The sequence below is a fragment of the Chenopodium album genome, chromosome 16 (assembly GCF_948465745.1).
Source record: "Chenopodium album chromosome 16, dcCheAlbu1.1, whole genome shotgun sequence".
Taxonomy (NCBI): Eukaryota; Viridiplantae; Streptophyta; class Magnoliopsida; order Caryophyllales; family Amaranthaceae; genus Chenopodium; species Chenopodium album.
In genome coordinates this window covers 45,245,482-45,264,590 of record NC_137849.1, presented here as the reverse complement: position 1 = coordinate 45,264,590, position 19,109 = coordinate 45,245,482, and the positions used below count along the sequence as shown (strand labels likewise).

The following is a 19,109-nucleotide window of genomic DNA, read 5'->3' as shown; positions in this document are numbered from 1 at the left end:
GATATAGTAATTTATCCACCATTATGGTTTAGGTTTTAAATTTCACAGAACTCATTAGAGACTCTCATTTTAACTTTTTATATTCGAAAAAAATACTAATAAATAAATAACACACATCTTGTCAAAGGCAGGGTTACAAATGCTAATACTAAAAGTGATCCGGTGCAAATTTTGTTAAATTGGGCCTTAAAATCATGTTTTTGGAAAAATATGTTACTAGATACAGAAATCGGGGCCTTTTTATATTACTCTCACTTAAAACCTCTGTACGATCGACCACCCTACACATGCTCATAACCACCCCTTCACCTTGTTTTCCAAAAGCTATGTAGTTGTTTAGCTCAATATCTATTGGTTTATAAACTTGCATGTTTCCAAGTGTAACATGGTTGAAGGACAATAATGTCCGAAAGTATTAGGGTAAAGTTATCCACCATTCCAATTCTTATCATTCAAACAAAAATCTCTGAGTCCCTCAGGAAAAAAATAAAATAAAATAAAAAATCCTCTGTCTCTCAAAAAAAATAAAAAGGGGAATTCATGGAAAAACATTAGAAATAGAAACCTGACTTCATTGGCAACCGTGTACATATTATGAAATCTATAGTACTAGACTACATTTAGTAATTGTAGTAGAGGAGGACCCAAAGTTAATCTATCCAAAAGGCTGATAACTGAACGCATGAATATAATACAATTAGCTTATCGTATTATTTCCGACTGTTTTTGTAAAAATCAATTTTGCATACATATCCTTTTCCTCAAAAGACTGCTTTTTCTTTGTCATATTATATGCGGCCTGAGAGAATTATAAAAGACAAATGATTTAAATCAAATATGATTTGATGATACTCCGTATGTATTTAATTGTGGAGAAGAGGATATGGGAAGAGAGGAAAAGGGAGATCAACTTTAAGGAAAGAAGGATAATGCTTCAAAAAAGTATTTTCATTTTAAAAGCTTTAAAAGATCATTTAATTTTTGACTCATTTTAGAAAAAAAAAAAATTATATAAGTTTATAAAGTTAAATAAGATAAGGTGAAATAAGTTTATGAAATATAAGTACAAATAAATTTTGATAAAATCAATAAGGCTACCTATATTCAATTCAAATAAGTTCACGTAACTTTAGATAAGTTATAATATGTAAAAATCAAGTGAGTAGAGCATATGTTAAATAGTGTAGAATAATATATGTCAATACTATTTTTAAATTAAATTATAGTTCATCATTTATATACTCTCCTTTGTTAAGCTAAAAATTTCGTATCTCTTACTTCCCCTCACTCCTCTAGCTTTCCTCCAAATTCACTCACCAAACAAATAATTACAAGTAATCCACTAAACTATAGACAAGAAATTAAAACAATTGATCTAGATGATAATATCATCAAGTAATAAGCCACTAAACACATCTACTCTAAGCTTGTTATCCTACTAAATAAACATACACAGGTACAAAAAGCCGCAAATGAATACTTATAAAAATTAGGTTTGGTATGTATAGTTCTTTAGATCAATCCTACATTAAATCCATCTCGATTAAGTCAAATTCGGGCTACAATCGATTATTCAAATTGTAAATTCGATCACATCGATAATCAATACAAATCACAAGACGCCAAACCTTCACAATTAAAGAGACACACCTCTAAATTAAAAAAATAACTCATTTTCTATTCTTTTCCCTTGATCCCACTTGACACCAAAAAAACACTCTATTTACTAATCCAAAAAAGAGGATGAAAAATAAACAAAACAATGTAACAGGAAAAATATATAGTTCATAGTTCTATTCAAAAAAATATAGTTCATAGTAATCATACCTTAATAAATAATAATAATAATAATAATAATATGCAATTAAAAAAGTAAAAAAGAATTAGAAGGGAAAGAACTAACAAAAATTGATGAACGTGGGTAACACATTAGAGGTCCAGGAGGCAGGAGATTTCTGCTGTCCAAATTTAATAAGGTTTTGCATCATATTCAACCTGAAAAATTAAAAGCATATAAAATAAATTATATCTCCTATGTTTATCATTAATAATACATACAAAAATTTAAAATGTATATAATTTGTATAGATCTAGTCTCCCTACCTAAAAAAATCATCATATATGTATAATAAAATAAATTATTAATAAACTTCAAAAATATGAATATCAAAATAATTAGTAAATCAAGTTTGCAACGATAAAAAAACATAATTAATCAAGAAAAAAAATGGACTATGATATATTTATAAAATTGGAAAATCTTTATGTGATTTAAATATAACAAGAAGGAAAAAATTTATGAGAAAATTAATTAAAATCACATGTAAAATAAATTAAAGGGAAGAAAAGCACAAACCCTAGGCAGCAGAATGTTGGTGTTGATCGATCTATATTATTGAGGTTCTCAAGAATAGTTATAGGGTATTTTTTTGTAGGACTATCAATCTTTCATCAATATCTCTCCATTTTTAATTTTATTTTTATATGGATAATATTTGTTTTAATATTTTATTGTTTTAATTTGAACTTTTAATTAAAGGGTGCAGAGTAGTGCAGGAAAAAGGGTCAATAGTTCCATCATTTTATTTGTTGGGTGATAAATGGTAACGGCCTACCCCTCGTTTCATCACCCCATCCTTATTATACTATTAGGCTCGGATGGGTTCGGTGGTATCGCATAAAGTTATGGTTGTACATGCTTAAGATGATATCTTAAATGGTTGTGGTAGTCGCTAATATGACGGGTAACTTTATTTGAGATCAAACGAGCAAAAACGTTTCAAATAATAAGTTGCAAATTATTAGTAGTCCATGATAGTAATACACCATTATTGTTATTTGTTATGTCTCCTCGAATTTTAAACATGGTGATAAATCTTTGTTATGCTGGATACACGTGAAGGAAATGTTGATTAACATACATGTAACATGTGTGTTAGTTAGTCCATGTGTCACATGGCACACTACGACACTAGTTTGAATGTTTGATGACAAAAGCGACACTCATTCAGCTATGTCCTTCAAGACTACATAATAACGATCATTCATGAATTGAAAGTTGATCTCCATTAACTTAGTAAATGTCAAAAAATAAACATATAGTAATAATAAAAAAAGAATACATTAAGTAAAACTTCGAGTGTAATACGAAGTAACAAACCAAGTTATACATATTTGTTAGTAAGAATAAATCATCTCATCCGAATATAATAAGTTAGGTAGTGATGATGTAGTGAAATAGGCCAGGAGATCACTCTAGTTACTTGAGCTGTTGCTTTGGAGTTCTCTAAGCCTGAAAAACAACAATAATTCAACACGATAAGATTTATTATTCTAAATCGGGCTTTATACTAAATTTTGTGCACAAACTATATCATTTGAAGTACGAAGTATAATTTTTCCTTATAAAAAAAAAAAAAAAGAAAAAAACAAGTACGGAAAAAAAGTACAGAGTATAATTTAAGAGAGAGGAAAATAACCTAGCAATTTCGGCTCTACGCTTAGCTTCTTCAGCCATGGAATGAAGTTCCCGGAAAGAGTGTCTCTCACTAAACAAACCCTTCATGTCTGCAGACCTCCTCCCACCACGTTCCGTCCGCCTTTCCGCTGCCCATGCTGCCTCCCTTTCTCCCCTTCCAAAGCTCTTTTTATCCGTAAACGCGGTCTATAACCACCCCAAATTCAAATTTATTTTAAAAATAAGTTCAGAAAAAATAAATTCAAAAATGTATATGAAGTAATTAATAAAATGATCTGGATAGTTAGTATAGTATAGTACCTTATTATTGAACATTTGATGCCATGCTTTTCCACTAATTGCATATCTAACCGCGAATTTTAAAGGATCTAGAAGCATGTAAGTCACAATGTTGTACAACCATATTACCCCTGTCCAACCCCATCCAATTTTTCTTATTCCGCCCAAATCCCAGTTTGCTTCTGCTGAAATTATGCTAGCAATCTGCATTTCATTACACGATTTCGAGTTAAGCCGAAAAGAACACGTACACATTTTTGTAGTACCACAGCATACAATAATTTATATGTCTATCCAAATTTAATTGTCACGTTGATAGTGTATTTTATGTGAGCTAGTAATGTGACAACTAACATTATATTACGTACCAATTGGGCGATGAGGAAGGCGACAACGAGGAGAAAGCCGGGTCTTTCGGTGAAAGACCAACCCCTGGCTCGTGTAACAAAGATAAGTGCCTGACTTATAATGCTAACTTGAAGATAGATAGCTGATGCCATTCTTTCCTTGAGATCTTTTTCAACTCCTGGAGCTGATAAGTTGTGTTTGTATTGATTTAAATCTCTTACTCCAAACTTTTCCTGCTCAAATTAATAAATTTAAACAAATTACATTACATACATAAATAAATAAAAATTAAGAAACGCTGAACAAATAAAGTGTTAAATAAATAATAATCCGTATAAGGAATAATATAATGTACGATTTTATTGCTCGTTAGATTTATTATTAGGAAAGATATGATATATTATTAGATTACAAGATATATTTTCTTATAGTTTATCTTAGGAAAAGATAATTAGTTTCCTAAGTTAGATAAGTTTTGGTTTCCTTGTTGCTCAAGGAGAGATCTTGTATAAATATGGATGTTGGGTGGAATATTATGATCAAGAAATACAATTCTAATTCTTCTATATTTTCTAAACATTATCATGGTATCGGAGCTAAGGTTGCTTCAATAAACAAATCTTGAATTTTTTTTTTTTAATTCACCATGGGTAATTCATCCCCACCAACCAACCGTGTGAATGGAAAGTGGATCGTGGATACCGGTTGCTCCCATCATGTAACCGACGATCTTTCTTGCTTGGTTGACATTCATGATGTCCCGTCTTGCAATGTTGGTCTTCCGGATGGCCAAAGTGTTGTGGCCATGAAAGAAGGAGTTGCAAAATTGACGGACAAAATCACTCTTTATAATGTTCTTTTTGTCCCAAAATTAAATTGTAACTTGATTTCGGTTTCACAATTTTTGAGGATGTGTATCCCTACTTGGATGTTGAGAGTACGAACATTGATATTTCGACACCAAATTTTGAGTCAAGTATTGATATGGGAGGTGACTTGGTTTTCCCATATAACCCCGAGGAGAGTTGCACCACTCTCGAGGCTCCCACTCAGCAGCAGCCGGTTGTGGTCAGTGCGCCATCACCACAGTCGGCCGAGGCTCTTGCACAAGAGCAGCCGCATATGGCAGCCACGGACCCCGATGCTATGGGTCGTGGGCATCGTCAAAAATTTGCAAATAGCAAATACAAGGATTTTGTCACTCATACTCGGATTTCTCGAAATAGTCCATATTCTTCACCTACTCCAAGCATCCCACCTCCCTCAGGTATGCCGTATCCTATAGCACATTATGTTAGTTGTGATAAGTTTTCTGCAAAACATCGAAATTTTGTTGCAGCAATAACAGCAGGTAGAGAGCCTCGTTCCTTCAAAGAGGCAATGCAGGATGAAGATTGGAAATTAGCAATGAGTGAAGAAATGCGTGCTCTTGAAAATAATGGTACTTGGACCTTGGAGAAATTGCCCCCGGGAAGAAAGCCCTTGGTAGCCAATGGTTGTACAAAATTAAGTACAAATCTGATGGAAGCATTGAGCGACTCAAAGCTCGCTTGGTTGTGTATGGTAATCATCAAACCAAAGGCATTGATTATGATGAAACTTTTGCCCCGGTAGTCAAGATGACAACTGTTCGTGCTTTTCTTGCTATAGCCGCCTCGAAAAATTGGGAACTACATCAAATGGATGTTCACAATGCGTTCCTTCATGGTGATTTACACGAGGAAGTTTATATGAAACTCCCTCCGGGTTTTACTGCGGATGACCCTGATCTTGTTTGCCGTCTTCGAAAATCCTTATATGGTCTTAAACAGGCGCCTAGGTGTTGGTTTGCCAAGCTCACAACTGCTTTGAAGAAATATGGTTTTGTACAATCATACCCGGACTACTCTCTTTTTACTTACACTAATGGGTCCATTCAACTAAACGTACTTGTTTATGTTGATGATTTAATTGTGGCCGGAAATAATTCGAATGCTATACAATTATTCAAAAATTATTTGGGCTCTTGTTTTCACATGAAAGACTTGGGTGTGCTCAAGTATTTTCTCGGCATTGAAGTGGCTAGGAGTTCTAAGGGGCTATTTTTGTGTCAACGTAAGTACGCTCTTGACATTATTTCGGAGACGGGACTCTTGGGGTCGAAACCTGCTAACACCCCAATGGAACAAAACCATCGTTTGGCACGTGCCACCGGGCCACTGCTCACGGACCCAGCAGCATATAGGAGGCTAGTTGGACGCTTGGTTTATTTGGGTGTTACACGCCCAGACCTCACATACTCGGTGCACGTTTTGTCACAATTCATGAAAGCACCGAAGCAAGAACACTGGGAGGCTGCCTTTAGAGTTGTTCGTTACCTCAAATGTACCCCGAATCAAGGCATTTTACTAAGGTCGGATAGTGAACTTGCTTTGCAAGGGTGGTGTGACTCCGATTGGGCAGCATGCCCTCTCACTCGGAGGTCCCTGTCGGGGTGGCTTGTCTTCTTAGGCCACTCTCCAATTGCTTGGAAAACAAAGAAGCAAGACACGGTTGCAACGTCCTCCGCCGAGGCTGAATATCGGTCTATGTATGCTATTACGTGTGAAATGAAGTGGTTGAAGGGCTTACTTCTTAGCTTGGGCATTCAACATCCCCGTGCTATACCAATTTATTGTGATAGTCAAGCGGCTATTCATATTGCTCAAAATCCCGTGTTTCACGAACGCACAAAACATATTGAAGTGGATTGCCACTTTGTTAGAGATGCTATTCAAGAGGGCCTCATTACTACTACTCATGTGCGTACAAATGAGCAATTGGCCGACATATTAACTAAGGCCTTGGGTAGATCACAATTTGAGTATCTCTTAAGCAAGTTGGGCATCTTTGATTCAAGTGCTCCAACTTGAGGGGGGTATTAGGAAAGATATGATATATTATTTGATTACAAGATATATTTTCTTATAGTTTATCTTAGGAAAAGATAATTAGTTTCCTAAGTTAGATAAGTTTTGGTTTCCTTGTTGCTCAAGGAGAGATCTTGTATAAATATGGATGTTGGGTGGAATATTATGATCAAGAAATACAATTCTAATTCTTCTATATTTTCTAAACATTATCATTTATCTCCATTTTAATAAAGATGTTCAAGTAGGAGCACTTTTACTTCATCAAATAATCAATTTGTAACTTTTTTTTTTGGGTAGGGGAGAAGGCCCATTCTAGAAGGGAGGGATGTAAGGGAAATTTCTCCTAGAATGTGCTTGATGAGATTCGACCTCTGGCCTCATGCCTGAAAGTCAGAGAACTAGCCAACTACTTTAGCCGCCTATCTCAATCAAGTTATATATAACATGAATTGCAGAATTAAGTAGGTTTTAGGTACCGCGAAGAAGCTGGTGTCGTAAGCTGCCCAGTAAAACACAATAGTCATGGTAGCAAGGTAGCTACCAAGGACAATTCCAGTGGTAAAAATTTCCTTGAGGTTCCATCGATCAGGTGTCGGAGACGGTTTCACCCTGTCTTTGGATATGGTCATTATGGTACCTACATTACATGAAAATCACTCATTAAATCTAATAATCACAATTTATGAAAATTGAAAACCATATACTATAATTGTAGCAGAAGTTCATCAAAATACCGTCATTAAGGATTGCAATCACTAGAATCATGGTAGGTGGGAAATCAAATTTCCAAATTACACATAGCATCATGAATCCCAACTGTCACATAACAACATTCACATTAAGAATACACTTTTACCATGACATAATTTAACGAGTCATATCAAACTGTTGCAATTTTAAAGAAACGGAAGAAGTAATATTGAGTTGTGTTTAGGTTATAAGAAATAATGACTAGAAATTAGTTCTTACCACGATACGAATTGTAATGGATACTGCATATATCTGCAGGAGAAATTAAAAATGAAACTACAGTATCAGGATTCATACTATGACTAGTGTTATTGTACATGATGCTGAAAATAATTTTCTTGTACGAGTACTCGAGTAGTACCGTGTAGTTTTTCATTCTTTGGAAGATGGAACGGCTTGTAAGAACAGCACTAATGATTACACTAAGCCCGGGTTCAGTTAAAACAATATCAGAAGCACTCCTAGCAGCATCAGTAGAATCATCAACCGCGATACCAATGTCAGCCCTCTTTAATGCAGGGGCATCGTTTACTCCATCACCTGTCATCCCAACTATGTGCTTTCGCTCTTGCAGTATCTTTACAATATTGTATTTGTGTTCTGCAATTGAAATAAACATCTAGTTAAACAAGATTAACATAATATGTTGAAAAACCGGGTTGTGTGTTGAAAAAAGCAGGACAGTTACCAGGAAAAACACCAGCAAAACCATCAGCATTTTCGATAAGTTCCTCAATTGGTGGCATATCAGGACTTCTATCTTTGTTGTCACCTAAAATAGTTGAAGAAGGGTACATGTTTGTACCCATTCCAAGCCTCCTTCCTGTTTCTTTCCCAATCGCAAGCTGATCCCCTGATTTATATAACAGAAAAGAAATAAAAAGTTTTCATTTCTCTGCTTCTGAGTTAAAATGTTTATGTAAATGTTGTTTAATATATAAGTAGCAACCTGTAATCATCTTAACACTGACACCGAGGTCCAGAGCCTTTCTGATGGTTTCAGCACTATCATGACGAGGAGGGTCAAAAAGTGGAAGAAGCGCGACAAATTCCCATGGACCACCTGGGCTTTCTTGGGTTCCTTCAGGCACTTCCTACACAAAATTACAAGAAAATATAATGGTAAGTACTAACAATGATGCCTTAAAACAGTTATGCAGTTTAAGAAAAATAACATTATATTGTACTTCTTTTGTAAGATAATTAATTCTACTAATGTCAAAAGCGCTTAGCTTAGAAACACATAATTGATGGAACAAGATCATGCAGTGGTTACCTGGCGAGCAACACCAAGAGAACGAAGTCCACGATTAGCAAAATTGTCGATTACTGTATGTACTCTACGTTCAATTGCTGATTGGTTATGAGCCAACTCTAGAATCTGTTAAGGTAGACATATTAGTAAGGTTGTGAAGCAATGTAAACACTGTACAATTCCCCCCAAGATTTTCTGACGATGTTTATACCTGTTCTGGTGCACCTTTGCTAACCCTGTGCATTTTACCAGCTTCATCAATGTAAGTCAGCGCGGTTCTTTTATCAGTTGGATTAAACGGTAGGAAATGAACCTCTTTGATCCCTTCCCTTGCCTTCTCTCAAAAACATAAAACAACTTAGATCAAAACTCATGTTTCATAAAAGACTAATTGGAACTTCACGTGTATTTATATGTCAACCAAACGACCACCTAGTAGCCTACATGTATATAAAATATACCTGCTTAGGGTCAGGCAACATTGATACAATAGCACCATCAATAGCATCTTGATTTTCTGTTCTTGACGCTCTAGCAGCCAATAACACTACCATGTCCTTATCCACACCTTTGGCAAATACCTGAAATAAGCTAATAATGTCACTATTTTGTATACGAGTAGTACTTAATTTGTGACATTAATTAACGAAAGTGTGCAAAACCTCGATCAAATTTTTATCAACAGTTAGTTTGTTAAGTGTCAGTGTGCCAGTTTTGTCACTACAAAGCACATCCATGCCAGCCATTTCCTCGATTGCTGTCATTCTCTTTGTTATAGCACCCTGCAAATTTAGACCGTCTTTATCAGTTCACATTTCTTTAAGCCATGGTCCTAGGACTTGTGATAGTACACGTGACTATTAATTCACAAACTAAAATTATAAACCTGTTGTGCCAAGCGATGTGAGCCAATGGCCATAGTAACAGAGAGAACAGTAGGCATGGCTATAGGAATCCCACCAATAAGCAAGACGAGGAGATTGTCTATGCCAACGCGGTATGGCCTTTGGTGCAATGCATATATTACTATGATTTCAATCAGCATTCCAACCGCAATTGAGCATATACAGAAGTTCCCAATTGATGTTAAAACCTGCAGCCCAAAAACCAAAAATTGCACATTATAAGACTACCAATGATCACATAAAATTTAACAATGCAGAATTAGAATTAAAACGAAAAAAAAAAAAATACAGTAACCTTTTGGAAATGGCCAACATGATTAGTGTTTTCTACAAGATGAGCAGCCTTGCCAAAGAAAGTGTTGATGCCGGTTGCGATAACAACGGCCTCAATCTCACCTTGCTTACATGTTGAGCCTGAGTAAACTTGATTTCCTGGATGTTTAGTCACTGGAAGTGACTCTCCTGTAAGTGCTGACTGTTGCATTTTCAGGGAGGCCAATGTCAAGAGAAAAAAAAAAAAAAGTAACAAAATTTCTTATACTTGCTAAAAATTATGCTACCATAAGACAGATTTTGAAAAGATATTTGTCTTCATGTACATAAATTTTTGTTGATTAAGCAAAAATATTAACCATGTGTAAAGTTCAAGTTATAAAGGTTTTGAATATATATGTACATAGCCTAATGGAGCAAAGCTAGCTAGTAATTGATGATCGTCTTGTTTGACAATTGAGTTACATCATTTTCGTCTTTACAGCGGTCATTTGAAAATGAGTACCATATTATTTAATAATATATAATATGATTGATTCATTTTTTCACGTTATAAAATGGCAACAATTAGTCTTATAATATCTACAATGTAAATATAAATTTTGAAAATTTTAATCCAACATAAAATAAATATGTTTTGAGAAATCATAAAATAAGATTAAAAATTACATTTATGAAACTAAAAATTTAATAAAAAAAATAATCGATTATAATATTTAATACCATTAATAAAGTAATATAATTAATTACTTGAAAAAAATATGCTAATTATGAACTATATAATCATTAAAACATTGTGGTAGTCATTTTTCAAACAACTAATGTAAAATTTTCACAAAAGAACTTTGTATTAGCTTACGAAAATTTACTCTTACAAAGAACAATTGTCTTGATTATGGTAAATATTGTCTTGGTAAAATCTATAATTCGACTATTCATAGAGTTTAGTGGACATGAAAACAACAAATAATCCGTACTAATCATGAGAAGGAATTTTCTTCTTTAATTTTTATTTTATCACAGTCTTTCATTTTCAACGATATTGAAAGGATTTGAAAGACTATTATATTGATCCTTTCATAATTAAGACAGTTGCAGAAAATGAAATACAATATACATTATAATTGCATGCTTAACTACATGTATAGCACTTTAGCCGGCTGACTGACTGACTGATCAAGAATAAAATAAGGAATAAAATTAACCAAATAAAATAGAGATTTGAGAATATATAATACAATAATTATATAAGAAGATAATTAACCTGGTCAATTTTGAGAGGGTCACCATTAAGAAGACGTGCATCAGCTGGTACAATATCTCCAAGTTTGATGCTAATAATATCCCCTGGTACCAATCTTATTGCATCATCTTCATTCCACTCCCCATTTCTCAGGACCTACTTGAATATATTTTTTGTAAATTAATTAATATGACGTAACAATAACAATATGACACAATTTTGTTACTTTCTCAACACGTGAAACTTAGCATGTTGCAATATTTATGAAACTAAACAAGTATAATACCGATGTACCTTAGCTTTTGGTGCTAGACGAGCCATAAGAGCAGCCGCTGCATTGCCAGCATTGTTTTCTTCTATGTAACTGATTGTTGAGTTTACCAGCAGCAACACTACTATTCCTATGAAATCTGGATAATCTGGTCCTTTCCCCTGTTTTTTTAATTAAAAAAATAAATAAAAATACACCCATTAATTATTTTCAGTTTTATGACATTAAAGTTTTGTACATATGTATATGTAACACTCGTCTTTTGAATTTTAATACTGGTGATAAACAAAAAATATCTTTTACTAATAATAATAATAAAATAAAAAAAGGAATGCAGAGGAACAATCATTTTTTAGTTTTATTTTTATGACATTAGGTGTGGTAAATTTCATGATAACCTATCTTGATTAATTAGTTGGAAGTAAGAAGATAATAAATAAGATTATAGCTCTAATTTCAATTTTGAACAAAATTAAATTAATTTATCGAAATTTATAACATATGGAGTATGAACTATGAAGTACTTGTTATATAAATCATACATGAAAAAGAAGTCTAGTGTTAAACAAGGCTTTGAACTTTTTTTAACATAAAACCCTTAAATCAACTTAAACTTTTGGTTAAATTAGGTACGTCTGACATAAAATTATCGTAATGAGAAAGAGAAGAGGGAGAGAGAGTGAAGGTAGTAATTACCCCTCCATGAGCAAGAGCAATAGCCATGAGAGCAGCAATTTCCATGACCCATGATAGAGGATTCCACATAAATCCCAAGAATTTCAGTATCTTGCTCTCCTGTCAACCAACCAAAGGTACCATGCAAATTAATAGATACTAATTACTCCCTTTATTTCAAAATAATAAGACATGTTTTATGTAGGATTCATCTATTACAACTTGTGTTAAATTGTACCAGTAGGCTGGAATTAAAATATCTACCAGCACTACCATACCTCAGCGGATACATAAAGGGTAAAAAAAAAAAAGGAAAAGTTTGTAATTTTACTATTTATTATATTGGGACAACATAAGATAGAAGCGTGACTTACTCTTAATGAGTATACTAAACCAAAAAATAAAAAATAAAAAAAAAAATTACCACTTTACCTTTTTCTCCTCAAGTTTGTTGTATCCGTATTTTGCAATTCTTTGCTCAACGTCATCAGAGCTTAACCCATTTCTGGTACATTGTAGACTCTCAAATACTTCTTCAATTGGTACATTTTCCTGCACACACATGACACATACAAATTAAAGAAAAAATAATTAACATTTCAAAAATCATATGAAAATTTGCAATTTTTAATTAAATATAAACTACGACTAATTAATTAATTACCAGATCAACATCTTCTGCAGCTTCACGAGTTTCCTCTAACTTGGAAGCCATGGTTAAGCCCTCCAAAATCTCTCCTTCTACAAAATTTTTGGACGAAAATCTGCCAAACGAACAATGTTATAGCAATTTCTTCATAATTAGACGTTCTAAAAAAATTATATATAGATAAACGGAACCATTTTTTAAAATCTTATTTACATGTTCGAGCCCAATCCATGGCTTGGACCAATTTATTTCATATCGAATATACATGTTATGGTTCCTTTATTTTTCAAACATTGAATAAATGCACGATTATTTGATCAGTTCTTCTCTATACAACATGAGTAGAGATTAAAAAAATAATAATAATAAATAAATAAAACTTACATGTAACCGAAAAAAACTTTATAATAAGTGATAAATGCAATAAAATGGTGCATTTAACACTTGCATTAATTTACAGTCTAGTATTTCTTTTTCTATACCAAATTAAACTACAGAGTATATATATGAAAAAAAAAAAAAAGAAAGAAAAAAAAAAAGCCAATATAATACCTGAATCAATGCTGTGAAGATTAGTTACTCAACAAAAACATGAAGCTAACACTAAAAAATGAATCAAATAATGGGAGATGAATAAATTAATTTTCCTATTCAAAACTTGATTGATAATTTGAATTAAGTTACGTTGCTAGATATTTATATGATCCATAAATTTGAAAGTTTCATGAACGAATCTTAATTGTTTTTTTTTAAAAAAAAAAAGAACGAATCTTAATTAATATAGAATTGGGCAGCTCTAATTAATTTAAGGTTCAATTTATCATATCAAGAAGTACTCCGTCGCATATTAGCCGGCCCACTATCAACGCATGCGGGGAGTTCTTCAACTTACCAAAAACCCACGTCAAGTGAAATTCATTTTTTTTAAAAAAAAAAAATTGAATAAATTAGTATACTAAGTATATCCGTTGTAAAAAAAAAAAAAAAAAAAAGAAAAAGAAAAGTGGAGTACAAAATCTAAATATTCCGTACATGGTAAATGAAATTTGTTTGTTTTCTTGATTGTCCAAAAAAAAAAAAAAAAAAAAAAAAAAAAAAAAAACAGGTAAATGAAAATTTATAGGGGTTGTTAAATATCGCCCTCGAATATCTAACTAACGTCCGCAAAATAAAATAAAATTACGTATTTATCCTTATAATAACGATTATAAAAATAATTTATTTTACCTCAATTTCACACTTTTACTGTACACTAAACTTTTCACCGTTCTCTCTAGTGGTCAACGGCCACTGACGCTCATTGAACAACCACCCCAACCACCGTGGTTTCAACAGTACATCAAACAAATTTTTTAAATTTTGCAAAATCAAATTCGTTAGATCTTATGGACAACGACGAAATACTAGAAACACGACGCTCGCCAAAGGCTTGTCGAACAGTACGGAATCGATACGTCGCGATAATTTTTTAAAAAAAAGTTCGAAACCCAAGAAACGCCTAGAATTTTCGAATACCCTAGGCTGAAACGTCCTTACTCGTCATTACCACGGCTGTGTAGATTGTGAAATCGGAGGTAGGGAGTTGGTGGTTAAAAGAGGAGGAGGTGGTGGTGGTGGTGGTGGTGGTGGTGGCAATGGTGGTTAGTATGAAGAGGTGGTAGTGGTGGGTAGTATGAAGAGGGGGGTAAATTGAGGGGGTAATTTTTTTTATTAAAAAAGGATAAATTTGTAATTTTAGTTTATTTTGTGGGCGTTAGTTAGATATTCGAGGGCGACATTTAGCTTTTCACAAATTTATTTGTTAAACAAAAAGTATTGCTATGTTTTTGTACATACTTATGCTATTTTATTGGAAGATTTGGGTAGAGATTTGGGTAGCGTTACGAGACTAGACTTAGGGTAATCCCGGATTCTTCTTAGCTCTAGTGATAGTTTAAGTTTTGTTGTGGTTTTCTTTTCTAGTTTTAGCTTTGTACGGAGCACTTTTTTCTAGGACTTGCCCCTCGTGATCAACAAAAAAAAAAAGTATTACTAAGCATTAATACAAAGGGGGTGTTTGGCAATTGGCTTTTTAGTTTGATCAAACAGCCAAAGAATATGTTTGGTAGTTGGCTTTTTTGTTGGCTTTTAAGCTAGCTTTTCCGCAAAAACTAATAAGAGTAGCTTTTTCTATTGGCTTTTGGTTTGTTGGCCCACTTTATCACTAATAAACAGCTAACAACCATTAATAATTTTACCAAACACTTTTGTAAACAGCCGGCTTAAACAATAACTTAAAAAGCCAACCCATACAGCTAATACTTCCAGTTAGTCAAACAAGCCAAGCAAACAAGCCAACAGCCAACTGTTGATTGCCAAACAACCCAAAAGTCCTATAGTACAAGAAACAAATACCATGAGAGTTTATATATATATATATATATATATATATATATATATATATATATATATATATATATATATATATATATATATATATATATAAAGAACCCCTCCTTATATGAGAACTAGTTTATATAAGAACCAATCTAATTCGTAGGATTAAAATGAAATAGATGGTTAAGATCAATGGAGAGTTAGTAATGGCGTTGTTGTAAATATCACAACATTTCACCCACATACATAACCGACTTTTTAATTTTCTCTCTCCTTAAACCTAGTCCAAACTTCTCTCCACTTTCATAACTCACCATATTCTCTCTCCTCCAAACAACAAATTGCTCAAAATTGAACTAGAAACCAACAATTGTCTTCAAATTTTTGCATAATTTCATGAATTTTCTCATAAAACTTGCGCAAAACAAGTTAGATCGAATAATTTTAGTAGAAATTTTGCAAAGATGAAACCCTATATTTCGCTAAAGTTGATTCAAAGTGAAATACGAGTGAAAATTAGTGAAGAACAACATAATCCTCTAATATAAGTTCCGGGATGCAAAGGTAAGTTATAACCTATTAATTTCAACGAATTTTAGGTTTTTTTTGCTTATTTTAGGGTATTTTGGAATTGATGTTAATTGATTTGATTATAATGAAATTAATAGATTAATTTCAACGTTTTGAATGTTGAAATGCAACAATTAACTTGTTTTGAATGTTAAAATGTTGATTATTAACTACTAAAATATCCTATGAAGCAATGAGAACCTGATACGTAGTACTTGACTTTTGAGCATTTCAATATATAAGTATGCATATATGTATGAATTAGGTGTCTTATATGTTCTAGTTTTCCAATTCCTTTAGGTTCTTTGTAGCAATGCTTTAGAGAAAGTGTTATTATAATGGATTTGAGATTTTTGAATTTTTAACTCCATGAGCATGTTAAAGAAGGTAAAAAGCAAAAAAAAAAAAAAAAAAAAAAAAAAATAGTTTAGTAGTTTGATACCTCTGAATTAACATGTTAAATAAGGTAAAAAAAATAGAAAAAAATTTAGAACATAGAAAAAAATTTAGAACATAGGCAAATTAAAATTTAAAACATAGGCTTAAAAACTTTAGAACATAGGAATAGAAATTTTGAGCATACAAAAAAATTTAGAAAATAGGCAAAATAAATTTAGAATATAGGCTTTAAAACTTTAGGTCATAGGAATAAAAATTTAGAACATAGGAAATAATTTAGAACATAGACTTAAAAAATTTAGAATATGGGCTTAAAAACTTTAGAACATATAAGAATAAAAATTTAGAACATAGGGAAAAAAAATTTGAACACATGCAAAAAAAAAATTAGAACATAGATAGAAAACATTATATAGAACAAGGAAGAAAAATTAGAACATAGGATAAGTTTTAGAACATAGCCATAAAAAAATTTAGAACATAAGAAAAGTTTTAAAATATTGGCAGATTAAGTTTTGAACATAGGAAAAAATTTAGAATATATGTAGAAAAAAGTTTAAAACATAAGTTATAAAATCTAGGAAGAAATAAGTTAGAACATAGACAGAAAATTTTAGAACATAGGTAAAAAAAATTAGAACATAGACAAAAAAAGATTTAGAACATAGGAACAAAAAGTAGCATAGACAGAAAAATTTAGAATATTGGGGAAAAAAATAAGACCATAGAAAATAAGTTTAGAACATTGACTAAAAGTTTAGAACATAGGCAAAAAAATATTTAGAACATAGGCAAAAAAATTTAGAACGTACGGTGAAAAAATTTAGAACATAGATAGAAAAGATTTAGAACACATGGAAAAAAATTTAGAACATAGATAGAAAAAATTTAGAACATAGGAAATAAATTTAGAACATAGAGAAAAAATTTGAACATAGGAAATATATTTAGAACATAGACAATAATATGTAGAACATGAAAATAATTTAGAAAATACATATATTTAGAGCTTAGATTGAAAATTTTAGGGCTTAATAAGTAAATATTAGAACATTGCAAATAATATTTAGAACATATGATAAAACCTATTAGCTCAATTGAAAGAGCAATATGCAAATGCATAGAGGATGTAGGTTCGATTCCTACATAGGTTATCTCTTTAAATTACTAAAAAACTTTCGAAAGTAAACCATAATAACTTAAAAGTAAAACATGAAAATAAATCAAATTAGCAATAAGTTTTACGAACAAAAAATTGGCTTGAAATGATTAATGACTATAAAAAAATTGTCACAACTATACTCTCATACAAACTCTTGTCTCCACATTATACAAATGAACCTACGTAGGATTTGAACCCACATCTTTTGTGCATTAGCACAATACTCTACCTGTTGAGCTATTAGGATAATGTGTATTTTTTTTTAGGAAAAATTAAGAAGGCAAGATTATTGGAACTCAAAGCCACCAAAGTTTGAATACTTTGGGGGAAAGTGTTTATACAAACTAACTCCGAACTCTCATTTGTGTCCCATCTCGAAACAAAATAAGCAACGATATTTCGCACTCTCCTAATTGTTGTAACCAAATCTTTACACTAGCTGCAGACCACCAGTGAGATGCATAGGAAAATAATTATCTGTCTAAACATGATAACTGAGAGGAATCATTGTTATTTGCTGAACTGATGGCAGACAAGGACGTATAGAGTAAACCTTCGAATATATAAAGTAAACTTTAGAACATAGTAAGATAACTTTAGAACATAGATTAAAAAACTTTAGAACATATAAAGAAACTTTAGAACATAAGTATTAAATACACCATTGCTTCCTTTGTTCTAAATAATTGTTCTCTTCTCATCGCACATACTAAGAAAGTTTAAAACCAACAATTTCTTTTTATATGATCGAATTATCTTCTCCTCTGCACAAAAATATGCAACTGGTCTAATACTTCCAGCTGCATCTCTTACTAAAGCACGCATAGTTGCAGCATTTGTAGATAGCTTTGCACCTAAAGCACTACTTGAATTCTCAGCCTCACTCCTTTCTTGAAGCATAATGTTCTTATTTTAGCTACGACATAGAAATTAAGTTCTAAATGAGCATCGATATGATATTAGTGCTCGTATGCCAATGACTACAAAAACAAGGGCCCAAAACCTTGAATGTTTCTCAAGATATCAGGTCATTTGTAAAACATTATAATCACTCTAGCAAATACTATATACTAAATACTAGAGTACTACACCACTTACAGCTGCAGATAGACTTCCTAAGACATATATTGGGATTTCAGACTTGTTGAGAGAGGCCAAACTGTTAATAGAAACTTTTGGTTGATTAACAATAAGTGGTGATAAAGTTGCAATGTTTGCTTCCAGGTTTGTTGTTAGTCCAAACACATAATTCAAAAATGAAACAAAGCTCACAATAATCAAACACATATGCAATAAAAAAATATTCGAAAGAATAATACTGTAATGGCACACAAAATCATAGTCAGAAATAAAATAACGATCATAAAAAAAAATTAAAAAAAATCTAAAAAATCAGGGGGAAAAAACGCAAAAATCAGGAAATCGGGAAAAAAAATTGAACAAAATTGAGCATACAAAATCAAATAAAAAATCAGGAAAATAAATCGCAAATTCGAGCATACAAAATATCATAAATGAAAAAATCAGGAAAATAATCGCAAAATTGAGCATACAAAATCTCATAAATGAAAAAATCGAGCATACA

At 32.1% G+C, this 19,109-nt stretch overlaps 1 protein-coding gene across 1 annotated transcript; it reads right to left on the bottom strand.

The window, feature by feature from the left end:
* Positions 1 to 3,255: 3,255 nt before the first annotated feature.
* On the bottom strand, positions 3,256 to 12,488 carry LOC145584405 (ATPase 7, plasma membrane-type-like). The gene is made up of 19 exons (XM_081641251.1): positions 12,390 to 12,488; positions 11,717 to 11,854; positions 11,444 to 11,578; positions 10,202 to 10,381; positions 9,888 to 10,094; positions 9,664 to 9,783; positions 9,463 to 9,582; positions 9,213 to 9,335; positions 9,023 to 9,127; positions 8,696 to 8,840; positions 8,435 to 8,599; positions 8,108 to 8,346; positions 7,966 to 7,998; positions 7,731 to 7,812; positions 7,473 to 7,633; positions 4,126 to 4,338; positions 3,779 to 3,961; positions 3,480 to 3,664; positions 3,256 to 3,292 (listed from the first exon to the last, which is right to left on the bottom strand). Exons 1-19 carry the CDS (start codon positions 12,456 to 12,458, stop codon positions 3,256 to 3,258), a joined length of 2,640 nt encoding a protein of 879 aa, XP_081497377.1. The 5' UTR covers positions 12,459 to 12,488.
* Positions 12,489 to 19,109: the final 6,621 nt, after the last annotated feature.

Coding starts and splice junctions, on each gene's coding strand:
- LOC145584405 (XM_081641251.1), bottom strand. CDS start 12,458: ATGTGGAATCCTCTATCATGGGTCATGGAAATTGCTGCTCTCATGGCT. Junction 10,382..11,443: donor ACCCTCTCAAAATTGACCAG/GTTAATTATCTT, acceptor AAAATGCAACAG/TCAGCACTTACAGGAGAGTC. Junction 3,962..4,125: donor CCTTCCTCATCGCCCAATTG/GTACGTAATATA, acceptor AATGAAATGCAG/ATTGCTAGCATAATTTCAGC.